Source organism: Macrobrachium nipponense, chromosome 1, assembly GCF_015104395.2.
Source record: "Macrobrachium nipponense isolate FS-2020 chromosome 1, ASM1510439v2, whole genome shotgun sequence".
NCBI lineage: Eukaryota > Metazoa > Arthropoda > Malacostraca > Decapoda > Palaemonidae > Macrobrachium > Macrobrachium nipponense.
The window spans coordinates 105,185,369-105,205,311 of record NC_087200.1 but is presented as its reverse complement, the minus strand read 5'-3'; the positions used below and the strand labels follow the sequence as shown (position 1 = coordinate 105,205,311).

The following is a 19,943-nucleotide window of genomic DNA, read 5'->3' as shown; positions in this document are numbered from 1 at the left end:
AGTGCCACTCCCTTTCTGTGGCCATGGGTGGGAGGAAGCCTGGTAGGCCATTGGGCCAAATGGCAACACCACAGAGAGGAGAAGTGGGTAGATGTCCCTCAGGTCGGGTATTTACTTCCATTTGACTTTCCTCTCCTCTCTCAGACGGAACCCTCCTCCACCTAACTTATGCTCAAGGCTCTCCGAAGTAGTTAGCTCTTCGGGAGAAAGTGTTGATGTTGGACAAGGGCACAGTGGAGGATACATCATCCTTCACCAGGGTTTTACAGTTGCATTTTCCTGGTTCCAAAGGCTACAGGCAATTGGAGGCCAGTGATAGAACTTTCCATCCTGAACCACTTGATCAGGAGGACGAGTTCAGGATGGAGACACTCCAGACAATTTTGGAAGCCATAAGGGAGAACGACTTTATGCTGTTGATAGACTTGAAGGACACTTACTTCCAGATTCGAGTTCACCCTTCGTCCAAGAAATTCCTTCGCTTCAGCCTTGGAGAGCATCTTCCAGTTCTAGGTCCTTTGCATTGGTTTGACTATAAAGCCCTTCAAGTGTTCACAAGGGCCTTTGCCTTAGTTTTGACACTGGCTCATGCTCAAGAGATTCAGCTGTTGAGATACCTCAATGACTGGCTGGTTCGGGACAGGGAGCTTTTTTAGTTTTGCCACAGCCTAGATATTGTGGTAAAACTAGAAAAGTCCAATCTGCTTCCCAGCCAGAGGATTCTTTACCTCGGTATGACTATAGATTTGGCAGCATCGAGGGTTTTTCTGTCGGACCAAAGGTTGCAGAAGTTCAGGTCTGTGGCACTCTCCTTCCTGTCACAGTCTGAACAGCCAGTGGTAGGTTCTTCTCAGGATTTGTCACCTCTCAAAAAGCTGGTCCCTCATGGTCAACTCTTTGCAGTAGAGGCTGAAGGAGTTCTGGTCCCCGACGGGAGATTCCCCTCAGCAGCAGGTACCTTTGTCTGAAAAGTTGAGAAGAGACCTTCATTGATGGTTGGACAACCGGAATCTTATGGTAGGAGTCCCTCTATATTCACCACCCCTGGATTTACTCCTGTACTCGGATACTTCCATCAATAGTTGGGGTACTCATCTCAAAGATCTCCTGGCCTCGGGAGTTTGGAGTAGAGAGGACAAACTGCTTCACATCATGTTGGACTTGAAAGCAGCTTTCCTAGGTCTGCAGGAGTTCCAAGAGAGGGTGGAGGGTCACTCTGTCGTTTTCATGTCGGACAACACCACAGTGGTAGCCTATGTGAACAAACAAGAGGGTCTGGTGTCTCACCAACTCTACTCGTTGACAGTCGAGATGCACCATTGAGCCAAGTCATCGGAATCAAGTCCTAAATACGGAGTGGTCTCTGTATCAGGATGTAGCGGACAGGCTGTTTCACCTTTGGGGAAGACCCATGTTAGACCTCTTTGCTTCTCACTTTAAAAGAAAGTTGGAGGTCTACTTCTCGGTGGTCCAAGATCCTCTTGCTCTGACGGAGAATGCTCTACAGCATCCTTGAAACAATCTCGAGGTGTAGGCCTTTTTTCTGTTCTGCCAGATCTGGTAGGTCCTGAACAGAGTAATGAGTTCCCGAAATCTCAGGATGACCTTGGTGGCACCTCTGTGGATTCAGGCAAAGTGGTTCCAAGATCTTCCATCCCCTCTACCTGAGGTTCCAAGAGAAATTCTCCCATGGCACAACCTCCTTAGCCAACCTCATGTGGAAAGGTTTCACTAGTCTGTAGGGTCCTTATCTCTTCATGGCTGGAGACTATCAAGTATTTCCTACAAGCGAGAGGCTTCTCTCGCAAACCTGCGGGCCAGATGTCCGACTAACTAAGGAGGTCTTTGTTGGCAGTTTACCAGGGCAAGTGGGCTATCTACTGTGATTGATGTCATCGACAGGGTTTCTTTCCACTCGGAACTTCTGTTCAGCTGGCTGTCAGAGGCTACAGGGCTACCTTGGGGTGCTGCACCTGTAGGGCATGGACATCTCTTAATCCTGGGAAATCTCGTTGTTGTTCAAGAGTTTCGAACAATTGTGTTCACCAAAAGAACTCAAACCTCTGGCGTGGGATTTTACTCTGGTCCTGAGTAGTCTTACTTGAGCTCCATTTGAACCATGACGTTGATCGTCAGACTCCTTTTCCTGTTGGCCTTGGCTTCCTCGAAGAGTTGGAGAGCTTCATGGCCTGAGTTATGATATTAAAAGATACTGGGGGTTGGGGGTCTGTGGCCTTCAAATTTGTCCCAGAATTCATAAGTAAGACTCAAAATCCCTTGGTACATGATGAGAGATTTGCCTTGTTTACAGTTCCCTCATTGGCCGAGTTTGTGGGCAGCGATTGGCAGGAGTTATTGCTTTGTCAAGCCAGAGATCTGCGCTGCTATCTAAAAAGGATTCATCAGCTAAGGCATAGGTGTCATAGACTTTTTATTAGCAAAATCATAGGATTTTCAATGCTGGTTCCTGGCTTCAGCAAACCACATTCACTTCCTTTTACCTGAAAGACCCTTTCACCTGAAAGACATTGTCCAAAGGTCCTTGGAAACTTATTCCTTGGGTTCGGTGGTGACAGCTCAACAAGTTGTGTAGCTCAACCAGTGCCCCTGGCAGGACAGTTTGTATCTTACCTAAGATGATTGTGTGAAAGAGAGAATGAGTGAGTTGGCTGGTCTCCTTTGTCTTTTCCCCTTTCTTCTTACAATTCCAATGTGGGTTTTAATATCTAAGGTTATGGATGGTAGCAAAAGAGGTAGTAAATATGTGAATGACAAGAATGAGAATGTACTTCTTGTTACAGTACTAGAGGAAAAGCAAGAGAAAGTATAGAAGGGGACTATACAGAATGAATTGATTGTTGAAAGTATGAAATGAAAATTTTGCAAACAATAACATTGATGAAAAGAGAAGTAGTGGTGGAGGATACATATGCATAGAGGCAATTCATTTGTGGGCCCCCCTTCGAGGATCAAAGCATTTTTGTAATTGGTAAAGAAAGTGCTTACCTCTGGATCCAGCCAAACAATATAGGTGCATTAAAAATTGCCAAAAATATTTGCCCATGTGTCTTGCACTTTGTTTACAAATTTATTAGCTGTCTTGAGGATCAAATGCAGCAAGATGTTCTTGGTGAACATGCCTTTCGGTAGTCCTTAACAGAGGCCTCATTGAACTGATTATGGAACAAATAAATTTCTTGCTTTAAGGAATCTGAAAGGTCTGGATATTTCTTGACTGACTTCTTGAATGACCCAGTTAACAGCATTTCACTTATGTTGTGGTACATAATGACCAGGCAATAAACTTTGACTATACAGGCAGTCCCACAGAAAGGGGCATCATCAGATGTAAATAAAAATCTGGTGTAATGCAGGATGCAGTGTCTACTTTATGCACTGCCTTGCATTTTTGTGGTTAGTCTAGTCAGTGTGTTTTTTTTAGAAAACCTAAACTCCTAATCATGGTTTTGAAAAGGACTTCTCTCCTCAAGTCAAAAGCATATTCATCCACAAAAGACTAATCGTGGTTTTGATCAGGACTTCTCTCCTCAAGTCAAAAGCATATTCATCCACAAAAGACTGGCTACAGAGACCTTTGAAGGTGCTGAAGACATCAAGTAGATAAAAATTTAAGAGAAGAGGGCATTCAGAATTACAGAAAAACAATGTGTGTAGAGTACAGAGGAAGCAATTGGACAAACAATGCACAATAGTGTCAAAAGGGGATGCTTCATTTTTTACATATTTGCAAGAAAAAAAATGAAAAGGAAGGGGTTAAGTACAAAGAAATGTCTACAGGATACTTACAATGTACCACACTCGAGGAAAAGCAAAGACAAAATCTGGATTAGTTATGTGTCATCCAATAAAGAAGGAGAAATATTCTGTGTAAGTATGATGAGAGAATAAAGATGGTCTGATTATTGTAAGCATCTATTAAACACTGAAATGAAAAATGGATTTGGGGCAGTGGGGAAGGTAAGAGGGATGTGGTGAACATAGCATCTATATAGGTAAAGAAAGCCTGGTTCACTGGAATTACAAGTGAAATGTTCAAGTACATGTTCAAGGGCATGGAGGAAATAGATTGGGTATGGGAACTGGTAAGGGAATAATGGGAGGAAGTAACCCAAATGACTGGGAAGAAAGTCTGATGGTAAATCTGTTTAAACAGAAACAAACGACATATTATAGTGTGGTAATCATAAATTAATCAAACCATGAAAACATTTGTTGAAGATTTTAGAAAAAAAAGAAAACTTGATGAAAGACTACAAGCAATTGTGAATAGTACTGGTAAACATCAGTAGTGTTCCATTAGGTGGAGAGGTACGGTTGATGCTGCCTTCATAATAAGACAATTATGGGAAAGGAGGATGGAAGATAATTGGAAGTTCTACTGTGTATTCATAGACCTAAAATTAGACTGATAGAATATTAAGGGAGGTAATGTTCAGGTCTTTATAAAAGAGAAAAATTACAATAACGTTGGTTAGGTTGGCTGAAATTATATATAAAAGAACAAACACAGTGTTTGTTTGTAATGACTATGGATGCAGTGAGTGAAAGAATTAGAAATAAAAATCTATAGGAATTGTTATCTGCAGGTGATTTGATGATTATTGCACAGGCTGAGAAGAGTTGAAAAAAAGGGTAAGAGTGTGTGAAGTATCTTCTGAATGGGGTGATAAGAAGGTTAGTGTGAGTAAGAATGAGATTATTGAGCTCAGCAAGTAGGGAAGAGTTAGATTACTTTAGAAGATAGAAGAGGCCTAGATTACAAACAGGTGGAGGATTTCAAACCTGAGGTTAATAGGAAGATATAAGCAACTTGGTGGGGAACGGAGAGAGAGGTGACAGGGAGAGTGTAATAAATGAATGCCAGATAAATAAAAAATAGACCTAATGTACTGTAATTAAAAACGTGATGATTGAATGGTTTAGAAACATGGGCATTAAGGAGGAAAGAGGAGCAGAAGCTGTAGCCAACGGAAATCAGGCTGCTGAGGTGGATTTTAGGGATCTTATTGTATGAGAAGCTAGAAAATGAAGAAACTAGGGGTGAGGAGTGATATAGATTACCAATACAATATTCATGATAAAAATGGTTTAGGATGGCAGTGGGGATGAATTATGTTAGCCTGCAATGCCCACACCATTGACTTGATACTTCATTTTAGAAAAAAACAATGAGTAATTCAACAGTTGGAACTGGAATTGGAAAATAAAATTTAGACCAAAGGCCAAGAACTTGGACCTATGTGGTCAAACAGTGCTAAAAGGGAAATTAAGGGTAATGAGGATTTTAAAGATGCAAAAAGGGGTCAGCCTTGACGTTGCACTACGAAACAAAAGTTAGAGGAGGTCGGAAAGTAAGGTCGAAGAAAGATAATATGAATGGAGGTACAGTAAGATGAGCTGACTGATGTGGTTCCGACAGGAAGTTGCGTGCCACCACTCGCAACTTCTCCAACCTCTGATCCGACGGGAAAACTCTTGCAATTGCTGTATCGATAAGCATGCCCAGGTAGAGAATCCTTTGACTGGGTACAAGGTTTGACTTCTGGTTGACCACGATGCCCAGTTGCAGACAAAACCAAAGCAGATGATCTCTGTCCTACAGAAGCTTTTCCCAAGAACCTGCAAAGACCAACCAATCGTCGAGGTACCTCAGCAAACAGATCCTCTGAGCATGGGCCCAACTTGACAAGAGAGAGAAGACCCTTGTGAACACTTGAGGGGCTGCGGTCAGCTCGAAGCACAGGACTTTGAACTCAAAGACCTTGTCTCCGAAAAAGAAGCAAAGAACTTCCTGAACGTCGGATGAATAGGGATCTGGAAGCATGCGTCCCTCAAGTCTATCAACAGCATGAAGTCGCCTTCCCTCACAGCTGCCAACACTGAACGCGGGGTCTCCATCTTGAACCATGTCTTCCTGATGAAGTGATTCAAGGTGGGTAAGTTGATCACAGGTCTCCAACCTCCCGATGCCTTGGGTACCAAGATGTGACTGTAAGACCTCGGAGACAGACGCACCACTTCCTCTATCGCATCCTTGTCCAGCATCTTCTGCACTTCCTTCTAAAGAGCCAAGAACTTCAGAGAATCTGGAGGATACACCCTCCTGAGCTGCAGCTTGTCCGAGAGAGGGGGAGAGAAGTTAAATGAAAGTAGATACCCCACCCGAAGGACATCTACCACCCACTTCTCCAACCCATAACTCTGCCACTTGACCCAATGGCCAGCCAAGGCAACGCCCCACCCGTGGCACAGGAGAGGGAGAGGCGCCTAACCTACCGATGACCCCCTTTACCTCTGCCCCTGGGGGCCCTTCTCAGCTAAGGAACAGGAGCGAAAGGGATGTTGGTCCTTTGACCTAGGCTGGGACAAACGGAGGCCCTGCCGAAACCGAACTCCTTGACAGCCTACCAGGCGGTGATCTTCGTGACTGCTGCTGGGTAGGGGGAGGAGGAGGAGCCGGACATCTCCGAGGAAAAGACTCTGACTTAAGATACAGCCTGGTGCACTAATCTGACCTTGGTGTCAGCCCGGTGCCGGTCTATCGCACCCTCCAGCTCGGTCCAAGGGAACAGAAATTGTGATTCAACATATCTCCATTCTTCAGTGCAGGCAAGGACTCAGGGTCAACTGATTTTTCCACCCCTAATCAGGAGAAGGTTAGCCCATAAATTAACACTAAGTTGAGCCAGATACGAAAACGCCTTGCCTCCGGACTGCAACAAACTGGCAAGAGAGGAAGCACTCACCAACCCCTCTGGGGACATGTCAGAAGCTATCTTGGCAATGACCACAGACCAGAAGTCCAGCCAAGAAAACGTTTGCAACATGGAGGCTGCTGTAGACATAGACACCAACACTGAGGCATCCTGTGGAGACATGGATGGAGCCACCGACCTCACCTGCTCTAAAGTCAATCCCAGCTTCAGATGAATGACGTCAGGGTTAAGATGATGCGACATCAAAATAGCAGAATTCGTAGCATAGTACTTCCTATGCCTCATGAGAGGTGAGGGTAGCAGCTTGGCAGAGGCCCTAGAGCGAAGAGAACCGTCCCGATCTGAAACAGAGGCGTTAACCTTATGGAAGACCGACTGGACGTGCCCCGACAAGGGAAGTTGAAACGATGACTTGGGATCCTGCGTAGCTCCCAGCAATGCTTCCAAGCAGGAAGGAGTGTAAGATAACCGAGCCTGAGTCCTACTCTCCAAATTGTTGAATCCAAGAATGAGATTAACAACTTCTGTAAAGGAAACTCTTGCGTGTCTCCCTCCTCCTGCTCCAGCAACGGAGACCAAAGACGAGAAGGGTGTGCAGGCTTATCTGAAGCGCCTTCCTCATTGAAAGTAACTGAAGAACCAGCTGCCGAACAGCCTGAAACACCAACTAACCTGTCGGGGCTGGATCCAAGCGCCAACTCCTGCGACGAACCAACCACAACACTAGGGGAATCACTACGCACTCCCACTAAAGATGACTCTCTAACATGGCCACGGACGGGCACAGGTGTGGAAAACGTACAAATGTGTAGCAGACGTACGAATGCGTGTTGGTTTTTGTTTTTTGTTTGTTTGTATGGTGTTTTTACGTTGCATGGAACCAGTGGTTATTCAGCAACGGGACCAATGGCTTTACCTGACTTTGGAACCATGTCAAGAGTGAACTTCTATCTTCAGAAATACACATCTCTCACACCTCAATGGAATGCCCGAGAATCGAACTCACGGCCACCTAGGTGGCATGCCAACACCATACCGATCACACTACTAAGACGCTGAATGTGTGTCGGTGAGGAATCCCGAACACTAGAGATAGAATGAGAATCCCTCGGAGTCAAACTCCTGGAAGTACCAGGGAGAGGGGCAGGCAAACACTCCTGCTGCACCATCTCCGTGCTCACAACCTTCGACCTCTTGATAAGCACCTTGAGATCCTTACAGTGACGAATAGGCCCTGGAGAAGGAGAAGTGGGAGCAACTGCAACATGTGCACGACCGAGGGAGGTTGCAACACGCTTGTGACTCAATGCAGAGGACAAAGCAGCCACTGCGGATCGCACAGGAGAAGATACACTAACACTCTCAGAAACACCAAAACTCTCAGGAACACAGGCGTGCTGCTCCTCACTCGCAGACGAAGAAAAGGCAAAGTCCTTAGCCTTCCAACGCTTGATATGCCGACTAGGTGGAGGTGGGGGAGAAGGAGAGGAAGACAGCACTAGCTCCTTACATAATCTCTTCGCAGGAGGCAGGGGCGATGCAACACGCTTGCTTCCAGTCCTCCCAGCCGACATGGCAGCCAACTTATTTTCTAAAACAGAGTCCAATCTCTTAACCCTCTTACGCCAAATGGACGTATTAAACGTCGAGTCAAAATGTCTCCCGTATGCCGAATGGACGTATCATACGTCGGCTCAAAAAAGTTTTTTTAAAAATCTGCGGAAAAATACTTATAGGCCTACCAGCCGAAAACTTTTGAATCTCGCGCCTTGGGGGATGCTGGGAGTTCACGGATCAAGGCGTTGTTTTGTTTACAATCACTACGCAGACGCGCAAGCGCAAATTTCTTTCTTATCGCACTAAAAAGTATCAGTGACACACCTCAAAAATTATTTCATCACTTTGACATAATTTTTGCACCATTTTAAATTATCCTTTACATGAAGTATTATATATGAAAATTTGCGCAATTTCATGTAAAATACAACAAAAAAATACTCATGATTGTAGCTTTTATCAGTTTTGAAATATTTTCATATAAATAACGATAAGTGCAAAAATTTCAACCTTTGGTCAACTTTGACTCTACCGAAATGGTCGAGAAACGCAATTGTAAGCTAAAACTCTTATATTATAGTAATATTCAATCATTTGCCTTCATTTTGCAACAAATTGGACGTCTCTAGCACAATATTTCGATTTATGGTGAATTTATGAAAAAACTTTTTCCTTACGTTCGTGCGATAACTCTTCCGATAAATTTTTTCGTGCGATTGTCCTAATGTTTGCATCCTTTTAAATTTGCCGTTACATAAAGTTTTTATATATGGAGGAAATGTGCGCAATTTCATGCACAATACAACAAAACAACCCATGGTTGTAGCTTTTATCAGTTTCGAAATATTTTCATATAAATAACGTTAAGTGCAAAAATTTCAACTTTCGGTCAACTTTGACTCTACCGAAATGGTTGAAAAACGCAATTGTAAGCCAAAACTCTTATATTCTAGTAATATTCAATCATTTACCTTCATTTTGCAACGACTTGGAAGTCTCTAGCACAATATTTCAATTTATGGTGAATTTATGAAAAAAAAAACATTTTCCTTACGTCCGCGCGGTAACTCTTCCGAAAAATCAGAATTTTTTTTGTGCGATTGTCGAAATGTTTGCACCATTTAAAATTAGCTGTTACATAAGTTTTTATATATGAAATGTGCGCAATTTCATGTAGAATACAACTAAAAATGATTGAAGGTTGTAGCTTTTCTCTTTTTTCGAAATATTTGCATATAAATCACGATAAATAGAAAAAAAACCATGTTCGGTCAAATTTGACTCTACTGAAATAGTTGAAAAAAGCAATTGTAAGCTAAAACTCTTACGGCCTAGTAATATTCCGTCATTTTTCTTCCTTTTGAAACAAATTTGAAGTCTCTAGAACAGGGATGTCCAACCTTTTAATTTAATGGGCCATATTGCAAACTTAAATATTTAACTGGGCCGCAAAATCCCAGAATATCTGAATACATTTTAATGAAAAATGACAATATAAAACAAAACCATGTGAATACACTTTATTACAACATTGTAAGTATTGTAATGTTTATATGTACTATACATAGAAAAAAACCATTAAATTTAATAAACCAATATTAATTCAATGAGACTTTTGACTTTGTCTTCCAAAATTTAATGAAAAATGACATGAAAAACAAAACCATGTGAATACACTTTATTACAACATTGTAAGTATTGTAATGTTTGTTATATGTAGCTATACATAGAAAATAACCCATTAAATTTAATTAACCAATATTAATTCAATGAGAATTTTGACTTTGTCTTCCAGAATTTAATGAAAAATTACAATATAAAACAAAACCATGTGAATACACTTTATTACAACATTGTAAATATTGTAATGTTTTATATGTAGCTATACATATAAAATAACCCCATTAAATTTAATTAACCAATATTAATTCATGAGACTTTTGAGACTTTGTCTTCCAACCATAATGTTTTCAATATTTGCATCTAAGGATGCATTCTTAATTCTAAGAATGTTTGCTAAATGTCTGTCAGTCAACCTATTTCTTTCTGCAGTTTAATGTTTTTCATGTTGGAAAAAAACTGCTCGCAAGAGTATGTACATCCCCACATACATAATAATTTTCTGGATAAATTTATAATTTGAATGAATTCATTGAGAGAATGCAATTTCTTATAAAATAAAGGTAGTGTGTGTTCTCTATGGAAAGTTTTTAAACCTTTCCGACTCTGCAGCTCAATCAGTTGAAGTTGGTACTCAACTGGTGCTTTATCATATAAAATGAAAATGGATCATTAAATAATTTTAACTCAATTTCAATCTTTGTAAAATCAGAAAATCTAATTTTACGTTCATAACACACATGGTGTTGTCACGATGCTTATGATGAATTGTGGCTCTTCTATGTAGGCTACGAGGCAATCATGATTTAATGTTATGTCAGTATAGTAAGAAATAATCTAAGAAATTCTCACAAATAATCTATAATCTAAATGACAATTTTAAAAATGTAAATGAAGTGCAAATAATCTAAATATAGATTTTAAATAATCTAAGTTCGCAGCCCTAGCTAAGCCTCATCACAGAACCAAGCAACTGACAATATTATAAACTTAGTATGCATACTCTGTTGTAAATTTCATTTTAACCTTATTGTTTTTTTAAAATTGTTTTGTTTATCATTTTATTATTAAATATAAAGTATTTTAATTAAATTACATGAAGACTCTCTAGCTCACTACATGATAAATTTGCTAAAACTTTTTTTTTTTAATGAGAGTCGATAGTGGGCCGCATCCAAACACTGAGTGTTGCGGCCCGTGGGCCGCAGGTTGGACATCCCTGCTCTAGAACAATATTGTGATTTATGGTGAATTTTTGAAAAATATATTTAACTTCACTCCGTGCACCAATTCGCGGCCGCAAGTCTCCGAAATACGTACATCGCATTATCCTAATATTTGCTCCTTTTCATATTAGCCATTTTATAGAGTTTCATATATCAAAATGTGTGCAAATTCATGAAGAATACAATAAAAAATAATTGAAGGTTGTAGCTTTTTCCATCTACGAAATATGTGCATATAAAAAAATATATATATATAAATTTCGACATTTGGTCAAATTTAACTCGTCCGAAATGGTCAAAATCTGCAATTCTAATCTAAAACTCTTACAGTATCGTAATATTCAATCATTTGTCTTAATTTTGAAACAAATTCGTACATCATTTTGTGATAATATTTTTCCGGTGTTGCTTTTATTGTTTTAAAATGTATTATATATCAAAATGATTGCAATTTAGTGTACAATACAACGAAAAACAAAGTAACTCGTCAGCTTTGACCGTTTTTTGCACAGCGTGATTTGAATACAATTATCTATGAATTTTTTTTTTTCGCTACCATATATCGCATTATTTACATATGATAATGATATCATTTTTCATTTCTGATAATTGAAAAAATTATTTTTTCCGCTTCCGCGCTCACTCCAAACCGGCGTCGGCATAAGGGAGAGGTTTTGATTTTTAGGGCTTCGGCGTAAGAGGGTTAAGAACCGCCTGGCATAAAGCCTCTGACGGCTCAGCAAGAGAAGAGTCCGACGACATGGAAGGGAGATGCAGCGAACTGGATGGTAGAGGTGACGTCACGGTGGCAAACGATGACGACACAGACGAGCGAGGCAGTGTAGTGGAGACGAACTGGGAGTGACGTCATCAATGGAAGTGACGTCATAAGTGGTGATGATGTCATGGCTTCCCCTCGATTTGAACAGGAAGCAGACGCCACTGGCGGAGGGATACAAAATGACTGACAGCGTGACGTCACTAGTGGGTCTGATGCCACGGCTTCCCTCTGACTTGAAGAAGCGGCAGTCATCACTGGTGGAGCAATACAAAATGGCTGACCTTGGCTACCCACGAAAAAGAGGCCAGGAGGAGGGGGGAGGGCCTGGACAGCATGAGGAGGGGGTTAGCAGGCATCCATAAAGTGCGTCAGTAAATCCTCCAAGGACGGTGGACCCTGTAGCCCAAGCGTCCCCCAGAGCACCGCCATTTTGGACGCCTCTGACTCTGAAATAAAAGACAATGAGGAAAAAGCCTCCTCCCTCTCGGGAATCAAACTAATTCCCAAAGAAGAAGGGGCGACATTACATAAAACAGCCTGAGGGCCTCCCGATACTTCCAACGACAAATCGATGGAAGAAAAGGAAGGGGACAAAGGGACAACACTAGTATGGGGTGTAACAGCAGCAAAAGACGAAGCATCGGGAAGACGAGAAGCTCCCTCTTACTATAAAATAGCTTCCACTGCTCTCTAGGCCACGCACGGCATTCCGTGCAGGGATTTGTTAGACAGTCCCTGCAAGATGGGTTAAAGGGGGTTGTCTTACATCCAAATGACACCAAAGTCTTCTTGGTTTCCTTCTCTTAGAAAAGAACTACTTCCTTTGAGACACATACCATCCTTTGCAATCCTTACAAGGCAAATAATTGGTGTTACTGCATCATATGCTTAGAGCACAAAAGAATTATTATGGTGGAGACATTAACCAGCCACAGAAATGCCCATACCAAGGACATGGAGAAAGCTACCTGACTCACAACAGACTTATAAATAAATCAATAACTCCAGCTTGGTGGATAAGAATATTCCTTTATAAAATAAAAGGTTTGTATACTTTGTCATAACAAAAAACAATGACTGAATTAAAAATAACATGATCACTTGCAATCCTGCATTGAAGGAAACAGTCTAGAGAACTCTGCTCAGCTATTTACTGCTCTGCAGACATTAAAAAGTTCCATGAAGACCACAAATTTATGCATAGGGTTATGATAAAAAAAAAAAATTTAAATACAGGTATATAGCAAAAGAAAGACATACGACTAAAATATAGAGGCAAATATACAAGTAGTATGTATATGAAAACAAATAATTTAATATAAAAAATTCATAATTGTTCAGCATCCTGATATGGTGTCTACTTTGATCTTACCTACAAAATGCCTGAGGGAGTTCTCCACAACCATACATTGAAAACAGGAAAGGAGTAGTACCATATCGTCCAAGACTCGTCAAGAATAATTTAGTTTTCTCTAGACCTTCAGAGCAAGGCACATTACCATCGACCATAGCAATAGATTCAGTAACAAAGTGTATTAAGTTTGACGTCTGCCTTCGAGACTTCAAAAATTCAGTAAATGTTTTGTCTGCAAATTCTGAAATAGAAGATTAACACTGGATGAATACTCAGTACGGCCATTCCACTGCAGGCTACTGCTAATACTCAACTTTTTTCTAACTTTTATTCTTTACAGATTGTCTTACAAATAAATCACCATCACAATATTCATTACATTCTCATACAACTTTGATCATTTTAACTTAACCAGTCAGCATTTCTAGGATCATGAGGATGGTATAAAGTTTTCTTTAAAGAGGCAAAAATGAGATAGGACATAGTACAAATAGTCTGACAGCTAGGAATGAAACCATGCCAACCATGTAAAAAGTAAAATGCACTTGTGATACAGAGATTCTGCAAACTACCTTCAGTACTGCCTAATATACATCAGACCACACATACTGAAGATAGCGACCTGATACAGGGATTCCTTAGTATCAAGCTTGTAAAAAATGCAATAAACACCTGTATTCTCACCTACTACTTGCTCTGGATTTTTGTCATAACTATGACAAAACTCGAGAAGTTTCATCAAGAGTCTTTTTTCAATGAGGGAAAGACTTTCAGTTGTGAACACATCACTTCGGGAACATGGTACCACCACAAGTTCTCCCTTATCTTCACAAGATATCCAAGTTAGTACACGTGTGATGCACTTGAATTCGGCATACCTGTATAAAATGTAACATTGTAGAATTAGTTTGCCATGTAATTGTTTCATGAGAAAGTGGAATACTTACAAATAAAATATTCTTAAATTTTCTACTTAGGTTTCAACATAACAATGAATTCACTAAATGATTTTGTAACAGTTGATAAGCATTAAGTTGATGGACGTCTTAACCAGATGTTGAATATTTGGTTGAGAATTATTCATATTCTTGTACCGCTCCAACCTAACTTCTTTTATGTTACATAAGTGAGCAACAGAGGAGTACAGTCCATATATAGCAAGCAATTTTAAGTTTAAGATAACAAAAAATTTTTATGGCACCTGTTTTACTCAAAGAAAATATTCCTTTGCAATTAAGTATATCTTTGTTTAACCAGACCACTTAGCTGATTGCTGGTCTGAAGGATTAGATATTTTTGTGGCTAGGAACAATTGGTTACCTAGCAACGGGACCTACAGCTTATTGTGGGATCCGAACCACATTATATCAAGAAATTAATTTCTAATCCCAAGAAATAAATTCCTCCTATTCCATGTTGAGAGAGTGGGGAATCGAACTCTCAACTACCGAATCAGTAGATGAGAGCACGTTTACCACTCGTCCAGCGAGGAACTATTCCTTAGCAGTAAACTTTTCACATACTTTGCAAACAAAAACCTTCCTTGCAATACCTGGCAACATTTGATGAGATGAGAAGTTCAACTAATGATCCTCGGGAGAAAAGAAGCTGTGGAAAAAAATTCCAAATAAATTTAATCCTGCATGACAACTGACCTTTCACTCTCCACACAATTAATTTAACAATGAATGAATTAACATTTGGAAAGGCCGACCATTTAAAAGACAGTCAGGAAAAGTCCAGTAAATGGCACTACGTCAAGAAACCACAGTTATATGAGAGAGAGAGAGAGAATAATAGTTTTACCCAATTATTCCTTATTCTTCACAATGAACTAATATTACCAGTCCCTTTATGTTGGTCATGGTGCTTTGTTCAGGATCTCTGATGTTTAAAAGGCAATTTCACTTATCATTTCAGGCTGGGTTTTCTTATTGGTATTTTTAAGTTCTTAGTATCTTTTTCAGACTGCTTCTTAGTGGTTTCTTCTAGACTGTCTTTTCTAGTGGTTTCTTTCAGACTGTCTTTTCTTAATGGTTTCTTTCAGACTGACTTTTCTTAAATGTGTGTTTTCAGACTAGCTTTTCTTAGTTTTTATCATATAGGGTCTTCTTAGTGGTTTCTTTGGTTCTGCTTGTCATAGTTTTTTCAGATTGGCTTTTCTTAGTTTTTCTTTTATAAAGGTTTTTCTGAGTGGTTTCAATATTTATTTCACAACAGTTTTTTCTGAGTGGTTTCAATAAACTACTTACATTACTAAACTAATAGAAAAACAAGTTTGGAACCGGTCTATATTGTTACTGAATGCTTAGTCCAATCAAAGTCAGATTACTTCCAAGTTTAATCATTCACTAAAGGTTCCTAGCAGCACCCCTTTAGTCCCTAGCTCCAGTGTCTTTAAACCCTCTTTCGTCACTTATTTCTTTGAATGTTTCCCAATGCCTAACTCATTTCTAGAACCTTTCTTGCGCCTATCTGATAACGAACTAGCATGAATGGAGACATGATTTATAATGTAATTTAAACTAAATGTAGCACAACACTGGACAGCATTACTGCTCATCAATAAAACTCAAGTATACTTGACATGGATATGCTAAGTCTTATGCTAAACTTTACATAAAAATATTATTAACAGATTGGGTCTCTAAACCACAGATAGACTAATGTATATCTATATACGTAGGTAGTTACACTGATGTTCCTTCTTTGATAAGGTCCACCCAGAGGTGGCAACACAAAACCCTTATGAATTTAATAAATTTTTTGTACCAAGAAAAAATTCAAACATGATGTTGATTTTTTTTTCACAAATAAATATAATTTTTCTTAGGGGATAAGATGACATATAAGAATGGGAGATATTGGGGTATAAACTGTGTTCAAAATGTTTATCATTACCCCTAATTGTGAAAAGAGTATATTGGTACTAACTTTCACATTAAACTAGATATTCAAATTACTTTTGAGAAAATAATAATATACTATACTACAAAAAGGATGGGAATATTTATATCTCTTAGCATTAGTGATTTGACTTTCAAATGCCTAGAAGCAAATGTTATTACTATCTTTACATGTTAGGTGTATTTTAATATGTAAAATCTTACTTTTGGTGCTAGATCCAAGTTAAATTTGCGAGAAACCTTCATCATGCTTTCCTGAGACCAAGGCTGCTTTTCCTTCACCTCAACTGGAGGGGTAAGAGTACCTTGCTTCTCACTACATAATTCTTCTGTAGTAGTTTCGGCTACCATTCCCTCTTGATCTGCTGCTTCACTGTTTACCTGGGATTCTTCAACCTTCTCTTCATTTAAATCTTCTACTTTTATTTCCTCTGACTTTTCATGTTCTGGCTTTACCGCTTCTTCCTCTCCTTCACCACAGGGGACTTCAGGCAATGTTTCCTTAGTTGCTACTTCTGGCTTGATGACCTTTCTATTGGAAAACATAAAACTTAAAGTAGCACATTATTAAGGAAAAAATTCACAATAGTACATAACCCACAAAATCTCGTTTCTTTCATTCAATATCACTTTAAAAAGTTATCCTAAACCTCCCAAAGCCACTTTATATACCTTCACATAAGTCTCATAACACTGCAAAACCATACTTATGGCCAAAAATTTATTCAGTTTGTACACATCCATATTTTTCAACCAGACTGCAAGATATACTGTGAAAACATGAAAATTTTTATGATAAAATTTATTACAATAATACTTGGATACGTAAAAGTTTTCCTAAATTTTCAAACAGTTAGATGTGACCAGCATTTAGATTGACAGACTACATGTCAATAATCACCTGTTGTCCGCCAGGTGGCATTGAAATGTTAATGTTCTTATCAGAATTCTTTCTGAACACCAACTAAGAGGTACAGTGGCTGGGTGAGTTTCCACTTCAACAGTAGGTAAGTCTCCTAATAATTATTTTATCCTAAAATTTTCCCTTATCTGGGATCATCTAAATACTGTTAAAGTTAGTTAACTACCTTCAAGGTGTGGCTTCCCTCAGTCGGCTCCTCCTTTCTGTAGAGTGAAAATCGCCCTTATTGCTTGCTAATCTCGTAGTGTCAGTTTGTATATTAAGCTTTCTTTTGTCTATGTTGTTCTCTGTAAAATCAGTTTGCCTCAGTAAAGGGTCAGAACAGTACCGAAAGTACTTGGCTATCTCGCTTTTTCATTTTTTCCTTCGTGGCATAAAATCTTTATTTATACATAGCATCACGTTTTATATACTTCGTGATCAAGTTATTCATATAATATATATATATATATAATATATATATATATATATATATATATATATATATTTAATATATATATATATAGATAGATAGATACAGATATTTTATTGACCACAATACAAAAATAATATGAATTTTACAAAAGAGTATTTGGTCCAAATACAAAATAAGTACAGTAGATTTTGTACAATCTCTTATACAAACTAAATGAATTTCTATTACACATATATTGTACGAAAACAAAACCAATTTAACCATACGCCTTCAACAAGTTTCCTGTAATTACATTTTACACATTATAATAACGTGTTACATTCAATACAAGGAAAGAAGCTTATGTACAATTTTACATACTACATCATAATCGGTTCTGGTTACTAGCAAGTCTAAAGCAGTGGTAACGTTATACGTCTGCCTGATCTGTAACGAAAGTGGACAATTTTCAATGACATGAGTCTCTGTCTGGACCTCACCGCATGAACACAACCTCTCATCCATCGGCAGACGGCCCCTACCTCTTCTGTTCCACCGACCTGTCTCAACTGCCAATGAATGAGCACTCAACCGCATTCTTGTCCCATGATACACGTTCTATTTCATTAAGTCTTAATTGGTTTGTATAAATGTCATGAACAACTAAATCTGGGTTAACAGTTTTATAGAACACAATCCTATTGGAATTAGAGTTTCTGACCTTTAATTGCAGTTCACATTTTCCTTCCTCAATATCATCAGTATTATCAGAGATAAGGTTTCGTATATACCTCGAAACAGAGTCATTATAGTTCATCAATATTCGCATGGCGTGAATTAAAGGGTCATCATCCATATTATTCCTTTCAAGCCACATCTTTTTGAAGAATCTTCTTTGCCTCGATTTGATTAATGCCCTCATCGGCGGAAAGTGGTCCCAGTTCTACCATACATACGTCCATTATTAGTAGTTTTTCTGACCCCCAAAAGTTGTTTAATACACCATTTATATTGCTTTTCGATGGGTTTAATATCACCATTTAGCCATGACTCACATGAATATAATATAGTTGACATAATAGCAGCATCAAAAATTTTCTTCTTAACTAAAAATGGCATCATTGTTTCTACTTATAAATGAAATAAATTTCAGAGTATGACACATTTTACTTATTGCATGCTGCTTGATAGCTGTTGTGGGAGAACCATCATCCGTAAAAGGACTGCCTAGATAAATGTACTGATTACAGTAACTAATCACATCAGAATTACATATTATGGGTTCCTTGTCTTCCCTAGTACCATTAATCACCATAAATTTAGTTTTACTGTCATTAATAATCATCCCATAGGAATTACAAAATTCATACAAAATCCTTATTTTATGTTCCATACCATCCTTTGTAGTGGATAGGAGGACAGTGTCATCCATCATGACCATAATATGCAACCAAGCAAGAAAACCATCCAAAGGGCAATTACGTTTTATCATTTGTATCATGTCATTTACATATAAAACAAATAAAATACATGAGGTAGGTGAGCCTTGGCGCACACCAACAGTAGCAGCAAGGAGAGAGGTACCAATCACGCTATTTTGTGCAACGATATACAGCCACCAATGCTAAAAGCATAGTCATCCCACATCCCATTCGTTTTTTTAGCACAGAAAATAACTTATGTCTAGGTACACAATCATAAGCTCTTCTAAAATCAACAAAGGTTACAAAAACAAAGCTTCAATTTCTTCCTCCTAGCTACGTCCACCAATAGCCTCAAAGTTACTATTTGCTCTACACATCCCCTCCCCGCTTGACTTCCTGCTTGCTCTCTACACGGCTTAAACCACTGTCTAAGACGAGCACATAGGACCATATCGTAAATCTTAGCTATACTATTAATTACATTAATGCCTCTGTAATTACCTGGAGAAGCCCTACTCCTCGTTTGAATATTGTATGCACTTTGCTGCTATCCAACTTAATGGGTAAGAACTAGACAAAAAAACAGATATTAAATAATGTAGCAATTAGCATGATCCACTCAAACGGTAACATTTTGAACAAACCTGGGGGTAGACCGTCAGGTCCACTGGCTTTATTGGGCTTTACCTTTTTACCTGATGAGTCTGTACCTCAGCTGGAGTAATTGGATCGTCCAATACAGGTATAGTTACATCTGAATGAAAATCGTCTATATTAAGACTGTCTACATTAGGAGGGTTAAATATTTGCTCAAAATATTCTTTGAATTGCTCATCACTCGGCTTAGAGTCTGAATTACTTGGGTCCTCTATAATTTGACCTTTCCAATCAATTGCACCCCAAGATCCGAGCCTGGTCATTTCCTCCAACAATCTATCCCATCTACTCTGGCCATTATTTATTAAAATTCCTTCAGGATTCTCATGAGATACACTAGTGGAGGCACAATCATATAGAGTGTT

General features: G+C 39.0%; 1 protein-coding gene across 2 annotated transcripts in view; it reads right to left on the bottom strand.

Moving 5' to 3' along the window:
- LOC135219520 (rab proteins geranylgeranyltransferase component A-like) overlaps nucleotides 1–19,943 on the bottom strand; it is a 291,707-nt gene that overhangs the window by 152,291 nt on the left and 119,473 nt on the right. For both annotated transcript variants that reach the window (XM_064256350.1, XM_064256351.1), the window contains exons 5-8: nucleotides 16,386–16,713; nucleotides 14,828–14,883; nucleotides 13,960–14,153; nucleotides 13,294–13,516 (exon numbers count right to left, since the gene is read on the bottom strand). In XM_064256350.1, coding sequence (XP_064112420.1) covers nucleotides 13,294–13,516; nucleotides 13,960–14,153; nucleotides 14,828–14,883; nucleotides 16,386–16,713 — 801 coding nt within the window. The remainder of the gene's footprint in view (nucleotides 1–13,293; nucleotides 13,517–13,959; nucleotides 14,154–14,827; nucleotides 14,884–16,385; nucleotides 16,714–19,943) is intronic.